We start from the raw sequence: 20,376 nt of genomic DNA, 5'->3' as shown, positions 1-20,376 counted from the left end.
TAGCCATTTACAAGCTTAGACAAACACATTTTCTCTGGGAAAGAAATATAATTTCTCTAATTCTACATTGTAAAGAAAAGGAAAGGGCGTTTGATTTTTAAGAAAGCGTTCATTGCGATACCCAGTGTAATAGACTGTGTCTAGATAGTGTTCTGCTGTTCAATAGAAAAGTATGTTGTTTTCTGTCCTTCCAAGAGAGCGTGTGTTATCCACAACTTCAAGAAAGAACTTAAGTTATTGTGTGTGAAGCAAGAGAAAGCCAAGTCTGAAGGAAGGGAATGATACTTGGTACCTTGTCAAGTGCCTCATGCAGGCTTCTAAGAATGCCCCTTGGCTTTCTGAGATTGGCAATGCGTGTTGAGAACCTGGAAATCAACATCATCTGAGAGAGCTGGTGAAAAAGTGGGTACAGAATTCTTTAGCCTGTTATTTTCTTAAATTCATTAGCTAGTAGTGAGGAAGATGGCACTTCCCCAGTATGTAAGTCTGTTCAAGGTTTCTGAGTTGAAATTTTTTTGCAAGCGCAGCTAAGGGAAAAGCTTGAGTCCCATCCTGCAGCTGGATTAGTGACATTTATATCGGTCTGTAAAACCTGATGAGAAATTGAGCGTGGAATGTCTGACTCCCAAAGAGACTGTTTAAATATTTCTGTAATCTGTTACAGAAAGGCTTGTCCTTTTTATTCCTGCTTTATGTCTCTGTCCTTGTAGCTGCTTATTGAATGTTGACTCAAGGCTCAGTTATATAATAAATAGAATTTTTTTTTCTCCTTTCTAATGTTATGTATTTGTTTAGTTAAATTTAGAGTGCAGTTACCACTATTCTAAGTGCCTTGTCTGCTTAAATCTTGTCCACTATCTTGTTTCCTCCCACTCCTTCCATTTAGGAGACCGATGAGAAAAATGATCATGCTCAAGTCTTACAAAGTACTGTTTTGTTAGCTTCCAACTGACCTTTCTGTTCTGTGAGTGTAACCTTGAAAGGACATAAAAACACTGGCTGTCCAAAAGAACAAGAATGTTGTTACAAACTCTGAACCTCAGAGTGATAATACAAATGTTTTCTTTTCCTGATAGCTTGAGGTAATTTGTCTTCTGATTTAAAAAAAAAAAAAAAAAAAAAGTTTTAAAGACAATTGCAATCACTGTAGAGTGATAAGAAGTAACATATTGCCAGTGTCCAAAATGAAACCGCTTAATTCTGCTTGAAAGTTACTCAGTTTCTTGGCGTTTTCTGTATTCTGAGCTCTCATTCCATGAGCGGCAGCTGATGATAAACAGCTGCTTGAGTGTTGGTCATGGTGGGATAAGCGTGTGCCATTCGCTGTTAAAGTATGAAGATAAATGTTAGTGTCCCTTCATTCATTGGTGACTTCTCGGATGGTAGTTTTGGTGACATTGCTGTGAAATTTTGGGTAGAGAAGCAAAATCTTTATGTCAAACTGTCATATTGTTCTGAATTTTTTGGGGTATTGACAAAAATGTTAGTGAGGCAATCCTGATAGACCAGGACCCATAGTGTGTAGTTTTGCCATCTCTTCCTAGTTTTGCCATCTCTTCCTGTATAGTGCTTTGAAAACAGAATTTTCTGACTGAGGACTTGTCAAGAGCAGCAAAAATTCTTGTGCTTGAGACAAGTTTTACTGGGAGAACATTCCTTTACCTTGTCTGGGAAAGCTAAAATAGGAAAATCAAAATAAAGGTGATTGTTTGGTTTTGGATCACTTCTTCGAGGAGGTGAGCATCATCAGGGTACTTGCTCCCATCTTGCCAGGATCACCTTGGCCAGGATCTGCAAATCATGTCATTCAAGGTACCCATTTGCTCTTCGCTATCTCATTTCTCACTTTTGTTGCTGTATTTTGGCTTCCTTTGAACATACATTGTTTGGAGCAAGAATTAGACTTGCCATATGTATTTTGCCCAGCAAGGAGACTGGTAAGGGTTTTCTCTTAAGGCTTCTTTGAAAATATTATTATTTAGGTCACCCTGACAGCCCAACTCAGGACCTTTGACAGTCTGGGAGGAGTAAGGTACCATTTGTATTAGTGACTCCTTTCTCCAGTCATTTGGATGTTGTAAAGGCCTTTCAGGTTACTGCCTCTCCAGTACTGAGCTGTTAAGAGACTAAACAAATGTGCTCTCCAGGGCTTGCCTGTAATGCACCTGGCAGCTTTTGCCCTTTGAGGGTGTATCACACCTGTGTTCAGTGGATCTGTGCTATGTTGGCTAAATCTGCAGACAGTTAGTACTTAATCCATCATGTGGATTTTTAGGCAGCCTGCTTTTGAGGCTGTTACTTGATTTTTCTGGTGCTTATCTGAGAGGTTAGCTGTTGTGAATGTGAGATGTTTGAAAACAAAAATCATCCTTCTCTTTAAGTCTATTTTACACCTAAACTAAACAAAAGACTTAGGATCATGCATGCTAATAGAGCTTTCAAAGCCTCTAATGGGACTTTTAATTGCTCTTTTACTTACTGTTTGTACAGATCTGCCATGCTGTAATTAGAATTTTACAGTGGGGAGTGATCAAATAGGAAATAATCAGCAGCAATGCTGACTGGAAGTCTAGCTCACTTTCCACCTTTTCTTATACTGTCAGGAAATGCTTTTATATTTTTAGCGTTAATAGGGACTACTCTTCTGCTTTTTAAAAATCCATACAATTATGTAAATAGGGCCATTCTGAGTAAATGTTGCTGAAGTTTTCAAATGCAAAATATTCCTTTTTACAGTTATTTTATAAGCATTTCCTTGTAGCTGTGTCAAGGTTAATGATTCTTGTAAAAGCCTAACGTTTCTGAATCTCATGCCATTTACCTAGACTATACACATTTTCCGACAGTTTCTATGCAAATGGATAAGTAGCTGTGTGTTAATAATTTCTGAAGACTTTGGGTTAACATCACTTTTTCCCTTCTGTTTTTGAATTAGTAGTACAGTATTAGCCCTTTTGGCTGATTCCTCTACTCTGCCTCGTGGTGCATGTTAGAACTGGTAGTAAGAAGAAGGGTGTGTGTAAATTTACAGAGACTTTTATTTTAATAATATTGACTTTTTTCTATAATTTTTTGGTTCCATTTTGTGTCAGAATGGGAATTTGTGGTAATAAAGAAATTTCTATCTTCTGTATTTTTTGTAGTGTTGGAGTGCTCTGCGCTTATGCTGCCAACCAGCATTTAACTAACCAAGTCAGAGGAGCAAAGAAACTGGTTAACAGTAACTTTAAAGATCTGAAAACATTCCTTAATGACACTCCAGCGGTAAAGAATTTTTTTCTTTATGGGAAGTGGGGGTGCGAGGGGAGAGGTGTAAGGAAGAAATACTGCAGAAAGCAATTGTTTCTTTCCGTTTGATATAAAATACGTAGCATTTTGTTTATTCTTTGTGTGTCAGTCTCATGATGTCCAAAAAATGATGCAAGGTAAGATGTTTTCATGTAGCAGTAAATGTTTGGGAGTTATCCTGGTGGGTCAGCATTCTTTGAGCAACTTTGGAGCTGTACTCCTGGAGTATGCTGTGATGATGCTTGTAGGCCCTTTTCCTCCTACTGAACTAGTGTAGATTGATAGCAGAAGGGAATTATTTGGGGAAACATGGTTTTAGAAGGAATATTATTAAAAAGAGCTATTCCGTGGGAACTTGGATTCATTATTACTCTTTCCTGTTTCCTAGTGTTTGGACTTACTTTTGTGTGCTCTGGGACTGAGCTACAATGCAGTCTTTTCCAGAAGTATTTTTAACTGTTTTTTCTTTAAACCAGTGTTATACTGTGCCATACTGAAAAGGATTATACTTTCAAACTTACTTTAAGTCTGCAAGCAGTCTTATTCCTATCTATCTTTGCAATGAAAGAAGAATAGAAATGCTAATAATGAAGACTTGTAAACTTTCCCATGTACAAATTTCAGTTCTTTATGGATTAGAAGGGAGGGAAGTGCAACAGTCCTATTGGCTTTCATTAATTTTATTTAATTAAGTTCAATGTAATTAATCTGTTTTACTTCTGTGTGACTGGTATGTATTAAACAGGTGGAAATCACACAGTTATGTGGAGTTCAAAAATTCACTTTGTGTGATAGCATCCCAGTTCCAGTAACTAGGCTCCCATTACCTATGAGCTGGTTTTCTGCCAGCAGGACTGTATGGGAACAGGAGGTGTGGGGAATGCCAGTAAATGTTTCCATAGCTGGAGTTGTTCCCTATAGGATTATTCATTTGCACATGGTGGTGTGACAGTTCACTGAAGGAGTTATACGGCAGGAAGGGGAGGTCATGCCAACAGTCTGTCATGAAACAGTATGCTTTTGTCAGCCTGGAGCTGACTCGCAGCACAGAAAGATGTAATCCAGTTGCAGTAGAAAACACTAGACTCCCCTTCACAGCGCACTGAGTGCTGACAGCTCAAAGCATCAGAGTAGAAAATCTGTTACACATCAATAGCTATCTTAAAAGAGAAAAAAATAGACACTAGCTAAAAAGTTAATAAAAATGCCTACATGTTTTGAATTTACAAGTGTCAACACTTGAACATTTGTGCCAGGGGTTCCTCAAACTCTGGGTTAGGTAGCAGGTTTTAGTTTCTGTGCAGGATTATTAATTTTTGCTTTTTTAGACTTAATGATGCCATCATCAGATATATCTTATAAGTCCTTTTGACAGATAAAAGTACGTGTGTATCAAGTTTACTCACATGTTTGTGAGAATATCTGGAGGACAGAAGGACTTTAGCTTCTTGAAAAAGTTGTAGAATCCAACTAATTGGCTATAAAGCTCTGAAATCCTAACTAATGTCCTTGACTCACCAGTATGAGGTGTACAGCGTATAAGAGGATTTGCAAAAAGAAGTCGCATATTAAGAGTTCATGTCACGGAAGATTTGCAAATGATGAGTACTGAGCGATAACACTATTAGTTATACAGAATCACCTTTTGTCTGTGACATTGCTATGCAATAACTGTAGCCCTTCAAGATTTTAGTTCTCAGATTAGCCTAGGAAGACAAAACAAAATTCCTAAGTCAGAAACTCTGATTTTTTTTTTTTTTCTCCTTCTTTAGGAAAAGTAGATCTGCCTCATACTTCATCATTTAATTATATCCACTGCTGTGTGGTGGATGGGTTGGTTTGAGGGTGGGTTTTGGTCTGTTATTTTTTTTTTTACTTCACAGGAAGTTTGAGACTGCAAGCCAGATGCGCTTTGGTATATGTTTGAGTCAGGTTAAAAATTGGAACCCCATTTGTCAAGTGTGTTATGTTAACCCTTACATTACTTCAGCTCGATTGGGGTAGGATTTTAAACATGCAGAAATCAATGAGGGTTATTTAATGTCTTTTCAGAATTAGATTTCTGCTTGGGATGGTTCTTTGACAGCTTTTTCTCCAAACCCAGGACCTGGTGATTACAAAGTTGCTGGTTTATATTGTTATGGTGTCTTGATAGAGCCCAAGTTGTGATGTGGCTGAATTCACCTAGGGGTAAGGAAAACCATTTGCATTAAGAGCTCTGAGAGGCTGTCCAGGTAGAAGCCACTCTGGTTGGTGAATTGCTTCAAAATTACCACCCCATCAACTTGCCATATGTCTCTCTCTGAGGAGGAACTGATGCCACTAGAGCAGTCAAATAATAGAGATGGAAGACATGAAAATCTTACGGGCCTGCCTGACTTGAAGACTTCATAAGACCACAGTTCCTACTACTTAATACTTTTTAAGCTGAATCATTTACCCCATAGATGTTCCGATTCAATAGATTTCCCAATTAAACACGTCTTTTATTAAATGCAGTTCTGCCAGACAAGGTTTTAAAATACTTTATTAACTGAAAACATTAGTAAGCCAGGATTTTGGGTGTTTGTACAAATATTTTCTTTGCTCCAAAGTGGCAGTTTGACTTGTCATTTAAAAGCATTACTTTTTTCCAATTATTTTAATAGATTTTCTTTTATCCTCTTCTTTTCAGCAAATTGACTACTTGGTGAGCCAGTACAACACAACTAAGGATAAAGCACTCTCTGACCTAAATAGTAAGTACTTCGATTTAGGGGGGTTAGCGATGTGTATTTAAAGACTTCAATAAGGTAATGTAAATAGCTCATAATGCAAAGTGAAATTTAATTTATAAGAATATTGTTTTCAAACAGAAGTGCTGTTCTGAGTGCTAATTAAGACCAAAACCCAAAATGATTTTCACATAAAATACCTCAGAGTTTGTGTAATGCATAATATTTCCCGAAGTAAAAGTCATTTATTAAATTGCTCATACAATTAGTTAGGCTAATATTTTATTTTCAGTAACCACCAATACCTAATGTTTTTTTTAGCATATTACTCATTTTTTAACTGTGGAGCCAAATGTTAAGAAAAGAGTTACTGGCCATTTTGATGGTTGCAATGAGTGAGCGATCTTTATATTTATTTATTGCTGTTATACCTTTGTCCTCTACTCAGATAGAATTTGAGGCATAAGATTATCTTCTTTCTAAAGCTGCTTAATGTATTTGCCATTTCAGAATGAGCAGTTGAAGAGTAGGAGATAAAACTTGAAATACAACTGCTGCGCTTTCCGCTTCAACACAGTTACAATACAGGGCATCACCTTTTAAAGCTTTCGGTAAACGGGAACAACCAAACCACTATCCATTTTTTGGAATTTAAGCATCACTTTCCAAAACTGATAATAGAAAGAGATGACCATATTCAGTGCCGATTAGTTGGCATTGTTAATGAATGTTAATAAACATGTACAGGTCTGCATTTCAAACTGAAGTGAAATACAGAAATATCAAAACTGATTTTAAACAGAAACATTGCTAGGATCAAATTGTGCAACTGTGGCAGCCACTTATAATTAATCAACTTATCATGCCGAGAAACTATGCTTCTGTCTAGGTTTAAAAAGTATTTCAAAAGTGGTTTTCAATGCAACTAACTTGGCATACCTTGAAGTCAATGCATCTTGTCTATATGAGCCTACTATAGCACACCGAACACGGTTGCAAAAGCAGTAGTAATCTCCCTACTTAATTCTAGGCAGAAACACTGTGGTCTAAAAAAATGTGTGTCATCTTTAATTCGATAACAATAATAATAATAAATTGACATCTGCATTTCAAGTACTAGCTAGTATCTTCCCAAGCACTTCTAACTGAAATTTCAAATTAAATATTTATTTGTGGTCAATGCCAATTTAATATGTTAACAGGACCCTAGCTGTATCTGTGATAAGACTGCTCATCAATAAATAAAGATAGCTTTTATTTTCTTGAAATGCCAGCATTAAGTGTGTGACACCTGGGGACAAAAATATTTCACTCTAAGGGAACCAACAGTAACATAAACCTCAAGAGAAATGTAGATGAGTTCAGTTTGCCTACCCTAAGGAAATGCTCAGAACTGTTTTCTGCTTAATAAAAATTCTCATCCCAAGTCAAGATGTGACAGTGCTGATGGTAAAGGGTGCTTCTGTACCATGCAGTATTCCCATCTCATCAACAGCAAAAAAATCAAAAAGCTGTTTACTGTGACATGAAAATTCAGGGGACCCAGAGACTAACTAAAGGATGAGTTACATTGAAATGCTGCACCAAAATCTGCTTGGCATTTGTCTGTCTGCTTGCTGAACTGAGCTTCACTTTTGTGTATGGACAGTGAGACAGGAGGGTTTGGATGTGGGGGTAGCAGTGAGTAAGCACAAAGCCAACGCTGTGAGCATTAGTGCTGAATGCACTGCATGAGGGGCAGGAACTGGAGACACATACTTAAAACGCTTAAGGGATTTCAGCAGAGGTGGCTGGCAGGTCTGGGTTGTGGGTGACCTTGACGTTGCTGGATACATGAGGAACAGGAAAAAAGAAAAGAATGCAGTTTCCAGTTTCTCTTGCACTACCAAAACATAATATACTGAAAGAATGTGCCACAAAATTCCGGTCCAGATGTCGGACCCCTTTAAGATAGATTGTGGAAAAAAATCTATTTCAAAAAAAGTAGTAAGTGGAATGAAATAAATATTTTGGATTTTGTTGAAATGTTACGTGTCTCGTCAACTACTAGTGAACATTCTCTGCCATATTTTGGTTTACTGCTTTTGTTTATAGGCGTATAGCTAGTTAAGGAAGAACTGTGTTCTTGTGTTGTCTTCTGTTGCTAAATTCTGACTGTTGAGCCTTAGAGAAATTTCAATACTATATGTATATGTGGCTAAGTAAGAGTCTGACAGCACCTGTGCTAAAAGGTAGTTTAAATTGAATTAGTGTGTAATTTTTTTTCTCTCTGTAATACAGATGTTGGACCTCTGCTTGGAAGTAGAGTTCAAGAACAGCTGGGAAAAGAAGTACGTCCCGCGCTTGATGCGGCTCTGACAATGGCAGGAGGTAAAGATGTACATAGTGTTTTATTAATGTTTTGTTGCCATGGTAAGACAGGCATCATCTTTCTAGCGCACAGTATGGGATAGCTTTGTGCAGTACCAGGATTCAACTTAACATTTTTCTACATGCCTTGGTATTTCTTTTAAACTGATTTCAGATATTTTAACGAATACAAATATATTTAAAAACTAAATCAAGGCCTATATGCCACTGTTGAACATACTTTTATCAGTCATTGAAGACAGAGAAAATCTGAATTCCCTGCTCAAGATAGTTGTCCCTTCCCATTGAATATAAGGGAGACTGGGAAAATGGTGCATTAAGAGCTGTCCATAGGTCTTTACAGGTTCCTCTTCAACAGATCAGGGAATAAGCATGCAGTGACCACATCCTGTACACTGCCAAGCCTATTACGAGGGTGCTAACCATCGTGACTTCGTCATATCTTTGAGTTTAGCATTGCTCACACTTAGTTCTGTCTCCCTATAAAGAAAGTGTTCCTTTATTATTTTTTCTGTTTAAGGGTTTTTCTCAGGTGTCAGGTACAGCTTATAGAGCAAAGGGAAAGGCATCCATGTACCTGAGTCAATTTGGATTTTTTTACCCATGAATTCTTTCTCATTCACTTGTCATCATTATCCCTTTTTGCTTTATTTCTCTTATTTGTCTTGAAGTCAAAGTGGAAAGGGCTATCAAAGGTAAAAAATCCAATAAAACCTTGTGTTGTGTGAAGTGCAGTTTATTTTTGTAACTTGTGTATTTTTAGTTGTATCTGTGTGGTTTTTGTTTACTAAACACCTGTTCAGTGTTTTTTATTTGTTTATTTGGTGTGATTGAGATGAAATCAAAAGCCAGACAGTGTTGAACAGTCATTAGTGACTGGCAAATGCAACATGATCTCTTTCCCTTTCATCTTGCAGCTACATAATTTGTGATTTGGATTTTAAACAGAATACTCAAAATACTGTTTTGTAGATATGGGCTTTCTTTTAATTCCTAATGACCAAGTGTTGAAGTTCTTTACTGAAACTGCTGGATAGGGAAAGAATAGAAAAGAGTAGTCTGTGAAGCAGATAGAATCTCAATAAAAAGTAGCCCGGGCACATTCATCTGTTTGTAGGAAAGCATAAGTGATGTGTTCTTATGCACAATAAATTCTGTGCTAGAGGGTTTTTCTAGGAGGGAGGCATGGTTATTTATATTAGTATTGTGAAGAAATCGTAGCATTTATGCGTGTGCTTAAATAGTTGTACCTACATATGTGTATCTACAGACTCTTCATAACTTTATCTACAGACTAGTTTCTAACTAAAGTTGTTTTTTTTAAATAACTTCACATTCTTGCAGCCATCAGAGAGACAAAGGAAGCACTGGAAAATGTGAGCGTCTCTGTAGAGGTTTTGCAAGAGGGAACAGAGAGGCTTCATGCAAACTTGACAGACGTTAAAATGCATCTAAGCAACACCCTCAATGATTCTGCATGCTCTGCAGATCAGGCTGCTTCAACTTGCAATATCATTAGGAATTCATTACATCAGCTGGACATCAATGCCAATTTTAGTGGGGTAAGAGAATATTTTTCAGACTCTTACGGTGTCATTGCCTTGAATAAGCTCAGTAGTATCTCTGCAACTTAGTGGCTCGGTGTATGCTGTCCCTTGTGAGATAAGAGACCTTCCCTTTTACTGTGTTTCTGGGTAATTCCAGTCACTGTTTTTATCCTTTGTGTAGGAGAGGATAAAATATGTGTTGAGCAGCTGCATTAAAGTGGTGCTCTGGCCAGTGAAATAATCTGCCCTCCCAAAAACTCTGAGGTTAAGCTTTGCTGTTGTACAGGAAAGATTTCAGGAGTGTGCTAGAAAGATTCTACTACAAACTATCTTTTTGGTTTCTTTACCCTCTCCTGTCTTTGAAATATTTAATAAATTAGCAAGATGCTATTTTCATGTGACTCAAGAATGCTTTTTGCTTCCTAGTTGCCGGGAGTGAGCTCACAGCTTGCCAAAGTCAATGATGTTCTTAAAATAGACCTTTCTAGTCTGGTTCAAAAGGTATGTTTCTTGACAGGATTCTTAACTGTTAGTTAATAAACTGGAATACTTATGTATCATTTGTTTTCCCTTGGCTTCCTCAAGCAGAATTCTCTTGTTCCTCCCTCATCCTGCTTCATAGTGAATATTTCTTATTATTTTTTTTTTTGGCCAAGATTTAATATTTGAAAGTATGAATGTAGCACTTAATATCCCCAGATTACTATAGATCAAAAATGCATTGCTAATTGTTTGTTTGCAAGAACAATCTTTAAAAAGCAAAAAGGCAGAAACATGGATCAAGTAACATGTTCTATATTCTTTTGCTTCAAACTAAAGAAAAAAATCCACTATTCCAGCTATTTTGAAATAAGTATTTCAAATTCTTTAAGTATTTGTTTTATATCTTGTGCAATGGAACGAATATGATTATTATTATTTTTGTAAGACTATCTGCAAAACACCATTATTTTCACCTAGAAAAATGACCTAGTAGGCACACTTTAAAAATCTAGTAATCTGAAAAAGTTTGCTAGGAATAGAAGGCACTTTCTGCAGCCAAAAGCTGCAAGTAGAGGGCTCAGCCTCCTGCCTGCTTCTGAAGTGATCAGGCCTGCAGGAGGTAAGACTTCAAGCCTCACTGCACTGGCCTCTTCTTCCTGTCCAGGTGAGCTACTGAGCTTGGGCTCCACAGTTTAGACCCTTTCTTTCCCTGCCTCACTGAAGACAGCATTGTAGTGTCTTTAGAAGCAGTTTGATCTCATTGTTTGTAACATGCATTTCTTATTTAAGAAGGCATAGAATTGCAAAGAAGGCCGTTCAGCTGGTATACAGAAACTCATGCAATTATAGAATGACCTGAGTTGGAGGGGACACAAGGATCATCAAGTCCAACTCCTGTCTCTGCATAGGACAACCCCCAAATTCATACCATGTATCTAAGTGCATTGTTCAAATGCTTCTTTAATAGTGGTGAGGCTTGGCACCACAACTACTGCCCTGGGCAGCATGTTCCAGCAGTACATCCTCCTCTGAGTGAAGAGCCTTTTCCCAGTATTCAACCTAAAACTCCCCTGACACATCTTCCTGCCATTCCCTCGAGTCCCGTCATTGGTCACCAGAGAGAAGAGATCAGCACCTGCTCCTCCTCCTTCCCTTGTGAGGAAGCAGTAAACTGTGACGAGGCCTCCTGTCAGTCTTCTCTTCTCCAGGCTGATCAGACCAAGTGACTAGCTGCTCCTCATACAACTTCCCCTCTAGACCCTTCACCAACTTTGTGGCCATCCTCTGGACACTCTCTGGTAACACTCTCCAGCTGGATGCTGGACATTTTGTTTAGGAGGATGCTGTGAGAGTGAGTATCAAAGGCCTTGCCGAAATCCAGAAAGATTACGTCAACTGGTTTTCCTTGGTCAACTGGGTGGGTAACCTCATCATAGCAAGAAATTAATTTTGCCAGGCAGGACCTTCCCCTTATAAAACTGTGCTGGCTGGGACCAACTCCTTTCACCTAGAGAGTCTTCTTGTGTGTGTTCTCAGTTTTGTAGAAGAGATCTGACAGGCAACAGCACTATAAAGTTTGAGATAATATCCTGGAATATCCTGGAGAGCAAACTGAATCTGAAAGATAGTTGAGTTCCTATTTTGCTTTGACCTTTTCTTAAGTGCAGTAATCAAAATGTATTTCTCATAGTATTACCACATACATTGTAGCATCTGTATACTTTTACTCCTTGTGTAAAAGGAAAAAAAATGCAAATAATTTGACAATGGGAAACTTACTGTAATTTTTTCAACTCTTATTCTTAGGGTTATGCAGCATTTAATGATACTCCAGACTTAGTGGTGAATCAAACCAGAAACATTTTATCAGGTGAGGACAAACTATCCTTTCACTTTGATTGTTTAGTATTGGCGTTTTTACATCACTTACTGCTGGTTTTGTTTTCTTCTATTGATAATATATTTTCTGGGCTAAATTTCATTAAAAATGAAAATTTACAACTTATGTTTTTTAAAATTTGGTGCCACTAAAAAACTATAGAAAGCAACTGTGTCTTAATGAGGACCCAAAATTAAATCTAAAAATAGGCCATGTGGTATTTTATGGAGGAGTTTTATTTGTTAGGCTTTAGTGTTCAAGTGATGAGAAACCTTGGGATCCCAACTGCATGCTGATGCATTATCTTTATTTGGTTGAGAAGCTAATTCTCCTTGACGAAGGTGTCTAGGGCATATTTAGAAATGTGATGTTAAAAAAACTGAACCTGCCTGCTGCTGTATTAAAACGTAGTGGATGGCGAAGGAGAGGTAAAAATACACCTTAAGGGTAATTTTAAATGTCTGTCTTAATTGTTTTGTTACTTTGGCTTTAAACTGTTACTCTTTAGCAGTACCTAGACACTTGACATTAAATAAGATGTAGTATAGTGCTTGTATACTAATCTGTTTTAATTTTTGTTCTTGCATTGTGGACCTGTTCTGCATATATAAACAGCTGTTCCTTGTAAGTTTTTCTTTTTTTTTTTTTTTCCTCCCCCTGGGCAAAATGAAACACAGTATGTGTACAAGCATAGTGTACTGTGTGAACTTGCCTGAAATGAGGCGGTTTTAGAAAACTGATGTTAGGCTTTTCATTAGGAAAGCTAGTGCAGATTTATTCATTTTTCATATCTGCTGATATGCATAAACACAGGCAGGTCATCTTAATTTATCTATCTCTAAATTGTTGGGGGTTTGTTTTTATAGATGCTGAGTTTGAGTTACAAAACAAATTGAAAAATAATTTTACTAGAAAAAAATTGCATTTGTTTGTAAAGTTTTAAAGAGAGAGTATTTTGATGCCTGGTTGAATCTAGAAGAGTAAACATCAAAACAAACGGCCAAAAACTTGTCTGATTGTTGTTGGAGAAAGAGAGGTGTTGCCTACTACCAAATAGCAACCTACGATTCTACACTCTGCTTTTTCAAGTTGTGTTCCAAATTGAAAGAAGGGGATGAGTAAACAGAAACTGCATTTTACAAATACGCAAAATCTTTAATAAGCGAATTAATCATGTCTTCATGTATGTAAATAGCATGTATTTAAACTTTAAGTGTAGGCTAGCATGTTTATTCATAACTTGAGAAAAAATTGGGTTAATTGATTATTAGCTAAAGAGTGTTGCTAACTAATTGGAATGAATTTATTTGTCCTCTTTTAAAATAAGATTGACGATAACTACTATAGATTCTCAGTATAGGCAGTCTAATTTCTTTCACAGTGTTGTACTCCCGGGGGATGGAGTTTCAATATATTTGTATCTTCTTCATAAACTTAGTGGCTAATTGTCTTGCTCAGTGTTAACGATTTCAGCATTGCATGAAAAGCAAGATTTAAGCTGGCTACATAAAAAGTGACACATCCATTATAAGGAAAGGAAAGAGAGAACTGTCGTGACATCCACATCTTTCATCATTAAACTGAACGTGAAAAATAAAGTCTGCCTTTTAAAATGCCATTGTATTATTTTGAAGCCCAATGTTTTTGTTGCCCGCTTGTCTCTTCCTCACGCTTGTCTTCATGGCTTGTTTGTTACATGTGGCAAATGGCTTAATAGCATTTTGTAATGCATGTGTGGAATTTAAATTTCTTCTATGTATCTGTAACAGCTCAATATGTTTATTCTTTTAGATATCAAAAATGTGCTGGAATCCATTGGTTCGAATATTACTACCTTCACAAAAACACTCCCTGTTCAGAAGATTTTAGCAGATTTGATGATATATCTTACACAGAGTGAAACATACGTTCAAGATTATTTTCCAGTAGTAGAGCAGTATGATTTCTACAGGTATGTGCAGGGAATAAGGCAGGAGTGAAGTGCTAGCTATTGTTAATACTTTATAATGTTTTAATGTTCTGTAAAGGCAATTTAAAGTGTTTATGATGAACACGGTGAAACAAAGATGCTGTAAGGCAATTGCTTGTTACTGGCATTTTGTTAAAAGCCAGAACTGCAGCTACCCAGCAACTGGATGCTGTTCCACTGCAGAGCAAGAGGTAGTTTCTGCTCTGGAGGCCTTCAGGTCCTTTTCAGGAAGGATGTACACACATAGCTGTTGAAGATGTAACACACAGAGGAATGGATTGTTTCACAATGCCAGGACAACTTCTTATTTAGGGCTTGTTTTTGTTGAGTTGCATGTAAGTTGTGAGAGGACAGGATCGGAGAAGCATTGAAGCTAATCCTTTTTTATGGCAACCTTTCTACCACAGAGGAAGAGTAGCAGGGATTCTGCCTCACACCTTGTAAATGTTTGTGCATCTGTGATTGTTCCTGCTGGTGTAGTACTTGTCCTTGTGAGTGCATGGGTCTGTTATACCTTGAGAAAAACAAATTCTTCCTATTTGAAACTTGTGTGCCACCTACAATTGAGTAATAGTCTCTTCTTTAGAAGCATAAAGCTTTTAATTTCATACCATTTAAATTTGTCCAGTTTTAGTCATGCGAGTCCTCAAACTCAGCAAAGTTCTCCCTACATTTTAACACTTCAGTTGATTCTATAGTCAATAATTGTTTTTATCTGTGTGTCATAATCAGTTTCACTGCTACAGAATAAATGTGCTAATGGCTGTAATGCAATAAATAAATAAATAAATAAAAATGAGCAGAGGAATGAACTTTAAGAACCTAAATTATAACCTTGCCTTTAGCCCATTCCTTAATTGCAGTGGTGAGCCTTAATTTGACAAATTTATCAGTATTTTCTTTGAAGCTCAGATTCCATTTAACCAAATAGATATATCACTTCATTCTGCTACAGTATGCCTCTGTTAATCTTGTATTGAGATTCAAAAAACTGGAGCAACATATTTAATCTACATGGCATATAAAATACCTGTTCTTGGCAAACCTAGCCTAGTGGGTAGTTCAGGTACAAATGAAACCAACAGACTGGTAGTTGTCCACATTCTTTTCTATCTATCCCTTTCTTAATTACGGGTGCATTATTTGTGGTTCATAATAAGTATTCTTCTAGGAATAGGCTTGTCAACAATAGTATTTTTCTTTCTCTTTATTGGCTGTGCATATTCATTACAATCGTCCTTTCTCTGTTTTTTTCTGTTTCCTGCTTTCTTTCTACAAGGTTACGGGGAGGAGGAGAGGGAACTTAAGAGATTAAGCTGGGAGAAATGATGATGAAAGGGAAAAGAAGGGCAGAGGGAACTGGGAGAGAGTAAAAGGCTAGGATAAGATAGAAAATGTGTGAATAAATGGATGTGCTCCAAATACGTGGACAGATAGAACTGTTAATGTGACTTAATAAAAATGAAAGTTCAATTCCTATCCAAGATCTTTCTCTTGATCAAATTCCATTAAATGTTCCATACATTGAAAGCATTCCAGCACAGACACTGAAGGCCTAGGTTTTAACAGCTTTAAGTACGATTCTTTATAATTACAGTCCTAACACACTATGCGAATAGTAGTAAACCTTACAACAAGAGTGATTATGTACTTCACAACAAATGTCTGGTTCACATTCATAATTTTCTCTGTTGCTTCTAGAATAAATTGCTGTTTGAGCATCTCCCTCCTCTGAGTCATTGTTTGCTCTGTTGGAGTGCTTTGACACTTCAGTACAGTTTAACTTACAGTAACTGCAGTTGGGAACACCTTGTTCCTGTGGTTTCTTTGCCACCCCTTCAGCAGCAGCTGTCTATAATCCAACAGTGATTATGCTGTGGCCTAAAATATATGCTAGTGTAGGAAAAGTGTTTTTTCATTGCTACCATTTCAATACGGGTCACAGATGGGTTGGTTGGGAATACAGTATTGCCTGATGTATTCTGCAGGCCTCCAGTATGTTGTTGGCATGCTAATAACCACGCACTTTGGCCTTTATTCCTTAGGTGGCTGGGTTGTCTCATTCTGTGCTGCATGGTGGTCCTGATTCTTATCTTTTACTATCTTGGATTGCTATGTGGCACCTGTGGTTATGATAAACATGCTTCTCCAACAACCAGAGGCTGCATCTCCAACACTGGAGGAAACTTTCTTATGGCGTAAGTTTCACTTATTCATAAAAAATAAAATAAAGGTAGAAGGTTGTTTCTATTGATTTGGAAAGATACATGTATGAAAAGAATTTGTTTGGCTACCTATGTATGCAAGGTCAGACACAAAAAAACCCCAAGACTAGCCCTATACCTCAGGAACCACGAGTGGGAGAGGAGAGACAAAGAGATGATTATAGAACACACAGAAGTATTTAAATCATCTACCAGTTCTTATGTCTGTTACAGCTGCTAACTGTTGGCTTCACTGTTGCCCCATGTATATATACTTTGTTCTTAATAAGCAAAAACTTACTTGACTTATTTCTTTTTCAGTGGTGTTGGATTCAGTTTTCTTTTCTCCTGGGTGCTGATGGTTGTAGTGGTGCTTACGTTTGTCACAGGTGGAAATGTAGAAAAACTTGTCTGCGAGCCCTTTGAAGATAAAACTGTGTTCAAGGTGAAGTTATTGAAGTTATTAAACAGTGAATAGAATCCCGATGAGCCCCCTCAGTTATGTATGGCATGTTTTGTTCTATGGATCACTTCAAGTGAGTTTGGATCTGGTTTTACTTTCCCTTACACTCATTCATCCTCTCTGGGTTTAATTTGCTCTGCGGTGTAAATACTGCATGCCTGCCTTCCTTTGGAGATAAATTTTAGTGTAATTCAGCATTTCCTGGTCACATGAAGCTTCAATATTCCCTTTCTGAACCAGAGAAGTTGAATTCGCTGTTTTGCTTATATTTTCATTAGTTAGTGACAAGCTTAGGTGTGGGTATGTGTCAAAAGATAGCATATGAATAAATTCATGAATTGAAAACTTAGATTTACGGTAACATTACTGAATTTTGTTTTCTAGGTTTTGGATACTCCCTACTTGCTAAATAAACACTGGAAAAACTATCTTTCCGGCATCCTGTTTAAAAATCCCAATATTAACTTGACTTTTGAAAAAGTGTACAGGTATTGAAGTTATGCTCAAGATCTAATTCAATTTACACATATTTTTTTTGTGATATCTTCCATGCTTCATATATCAAGCACATGCTGAAGTCATGTATGCTTCAGAAGACATTCTTATTTTCTAGTGAATGACTAGCAAAAGCATTTTCCCTCTATATATATTATTAGAGATGCTCGTAGTGTAATATTGTATAATGATACTAGTTGACCTCTTTGAAAAAATGTCTTACATCTTTGAGAACAGCAGAAATTGTTAATTACTTACTTTCCTATAGACTGAGCTTCAAAAAATATAGCCAAAACTTTTTTTTTAAAGGCCGATTTTCTTAGAATGTGACAATACTGTTAATCATTCTCTTAACACTTGACCCTCAAGTGGTTTTTAGACTGATATATAAAAATAAATGATATCTAAAAATAAATATTTATTTAATAGTATCATTATTTATTTAATATTATTTATTATTTTATTTATTTAATATTATCAATATAAATATTGATATATAAAAATAAATATTTTTATTTTTATAGTGATTGCAAGGAGAACAAAGGAATTTATACTTCCCTTCATCTCGAACACCTTTTCAATATCAATGAATTTCTAAATATTAGTATGGTGAGTAAAGAAAGTATGGGTGAGTTCATTATTTTTTTGAATACGGGAGTGGCACTTTCCTGTAAACACCGTATAGCATGTCTAGGTTTTATGTTTGGGTTATTTTTTCATATATAGAATACATCCTGCAAGGAGGCAAGAACTAGCCAAGATAATTTGAAAGAAATCTATTTACAAATAAGATGTTCTTTACCAGCCTCTGTGTGAAGGCTTTCCAAGATACAATTTTTATGGGTGCCAATATTAACGTTTTTAATTTTGAAACTTGCATAAAAGGTTCAAGTGTAGTGTCTTCCAAAGGCTACTTATTAATGAGCGTCTTACTTTTTATACAAATGCCTTTCTTGGTTTGTTCTTTTCTGATTCTAGTCAGATTTATATTTGTTCAGGATATGGTATGCTGTGCTCCTGAGAATGGTTCCTATTTCAGTGGAAAGGGTTAGCATAAATAAAATCTTCTGAGTTAAGCTGTAGTAATGCATGACTACACTGTCATTACATGACTGTTTTAATTTTGGGGTTGCCTTCTTTACAGCAACCCTTAGGGGATCCACATTCCATTCTGTCAAGCACTCTACTGACACTTATAGATACTTTTCCTGCCCCAAATAAAAAAGTTAAAAAGAATAGGGGAGATTTACAAAGACAGAAAATTTAGTTTCCACAGCAGACTAATGGTGGAGACTGGGAAGGAAGTCAGATTTCCAAATTTCTCATCTATTGCTCTGCTGCCTGTGCAGGACAGGTAACATTTTAGATTTGTGTGCGAGAAGACTTCAGGTAACAGTAAGCAAGTCATCTTTTGTCACCGTTAAACATATTTAGAGGAGTCTGATCCAATCGTGTGGCTACAACAGCAGTGTCTGTCGTGGCCACAGCTGAGATGTTGTGTTTCTCCAGATTTCCTTGATTATGACCAGGAGTAGAACTAAAAAATTTTGAGGTTAACGTTTCCTTGAGGGGAAGGAGAATTCTGTTTTGCCTCTGTCTCCTCTTAGGAGAGACAAACAGCTATTCAGAGAAGCCTGCTTAAAAAGTGATCGAAAGCAAGTAGTTCATTGGTATGAAAGATGCATAGGTAGGTTAGAATGTAGCCTGGCTAGAATGTGTGGATACTGTGGGTAAAGAAGAACATTGCCTGGTGGATTCTGTCAGATTTAATTGAACTAAACTGATGTGAGAAAAAATCAGTGTGTGCTTCTTTATGGAAGTGATGAATCAGCAAAACCAAGATGCTTTTTAGTGGGGGTCTATAGAGGAATGTGCACGAGGTGCAAATGATTTCTGTTCTTTATTTCAGTATACAGAAGATGTAGCACTTAAAATTGAACATATTCAGATAAACCTCAGTAAAATCATTCTGCTGGATGAAACTGGGAAGGAAAACCTGCTGAATTTCAGTTCTTCAGGAATAGAAGGGATAAACTTTTCAGCATATTTGACAGAGGTGAGACTAGTAAACTGGAGATGTGACTGGGACAAAGCATAAAATGAAATGTGTCTGTAACAATAGACAAAATGGAGAAAAATCTACTTTTGTGTTTTAAATGTCAAACACTTAAGGAAGTAAAAGCTAGATAAAGTAGGTAATGTGTTTAAGTGCAAGCAGTCTGTAATGCATTAATAACATACTCTTTTTCTTTCTCCTCTGTTCACATTTTGTTTCAGATCAATAAAAGTGTTACCAAGGTTGATCTTCTGTCATTTGCTAATGACTTAGAAGCAAGAGCAGACCAGCTGGTAAGTTTAATTCACTAATACAATACATAAAATGTATTATTTATATGCTATGTAAGTGTAAATATAATACATAGACAAGTTTTTAGACTTCCTGTGGGAGAATTCTTGTGCTTTAGATACTCATGTGCATGATGCATTGTCATGTAAGGAAAAACTTCCAAGAATAATGTTGCATATGAGTTTTACTTTAAATATTGCTAATTATTGATTTTTTGGTATGCTAATTGTTGTACAACTTCTGCTTTGGAAGTGTAATTTTTATATTGCGCTGTTTGCCAAAGAAATGAGGGGAATACTCTTTAGGCATTTCTTGTGATGCGATCTATGTTTTAGGGTCCCAGCTGGAAGAAAAATTGGTTAGATGATGATGGAAAAGTTGATTTGAACTAATCTTCTTTCAGTTAGTGAGCAGAAGATTTTGCAATTAGCAATCAAATTAATACTGTGGCAGCTCATAAAGGCTCTAATGAGAACTGGGGCTCCATTGTGGAGGGAGAATGCACAAAAGAGATCCTGTCTGCTCTGAAGGGCTTTTTGAATGCAGACACATGGATAATGGTCAGAGGGTATAGCTACAACTTTGCCTGCAAATGGACTTGCAGAATGACCCATTTG

The 20,376-nt window shown here is 36.7% G+C and overlaps 1 protein-coding gene across 12 annotated transcripts in view; it reads left to right on the top strand.

The window, feature by feature from the left end:
* The window catches only part of PROM1 (prominin 1), a 63,532-nt gene that overhangs the window by 28,199 nt on the left and 14,957 nt on the right, over positions 1-20,376 (top strand). For 7 of the 12 annotated variants that reach the window (XR_008449697.1, XR_008449702.1, XR_008449701.1 and 4 more), the window contains 14 exons: positions 3,144-3,264; positions 5,963-6,026; positions 8,283-8,372; positions 9,044-9,067; positions 9,717-9,934; positions 10,346-10,420; positions 12,209-12,272; positions 14,073-14,232; positions 16,296-16,448; positions 16,776-16,899; positions 17,302-17,405; positions 17,937-18,021; positions 19,322-19,468; positions 19,690-19,761. Coding sequence is in view for 3 of the 12 variants with exons in the window: in XM_054065682.1 (XP_053921657.1) it covers positions 3,144-3,264; positions 5,963-6,026; positions 8,283-8,372; positions 9,044-9,067; positions 9,717-9,934; positions 10,346-10,420; positions 12,209-12,272; positions 14,073-14,232; positions 16,296-16,448; positions 16,776-16,899; positions 17,302-17,405; positions 17,937-18,021; positions 19,322-19,468; positions 19,690-19,761 (1,501 nt within the window). In the remaining 9 variants the exon portion in view is untranslated. The remainder of the gene's footprint in view (positions 1-3,143; positions 3,265-5,962; positions 6,027-8,282; positions 8,373-9,043; positions 9,068-9,716; positions 9,935-10,345; positions 10,421-12,208; positions 12,273-14,072; positions 14,233-16,295; positions 16,449-16,775; positions 16,900-17,301; positions 17,406-17,936; positions 18,022-19,321; positions 19,469-19,689; positions 19,762-20,376) is intronic. The other 5 variants (XR_008449704.1, XR_008449703.1, XR_008449700.1 and 2 more) reach the window with 1 other exon arrangement.

Source organism: Cuculus canorus, chromosome 4, assembly GCF_017976375.1.
Source record: "Cuculus canorus isolate bCucCan1 chromosome 4, bCucCan1.pri, whole genome shotgun sequence".
Lineage (NCBI taxonomy): Eukaryota > Metazoa > Chordata > Aves > Cuculiformes > Cuculidae > Cuculus > Cuculus canorus.
The sequence above is the reverse complement of the archived record's forward strand: the minus strand, read 5'-3'. Positions and strand labels throughout refer to the sequence as shown.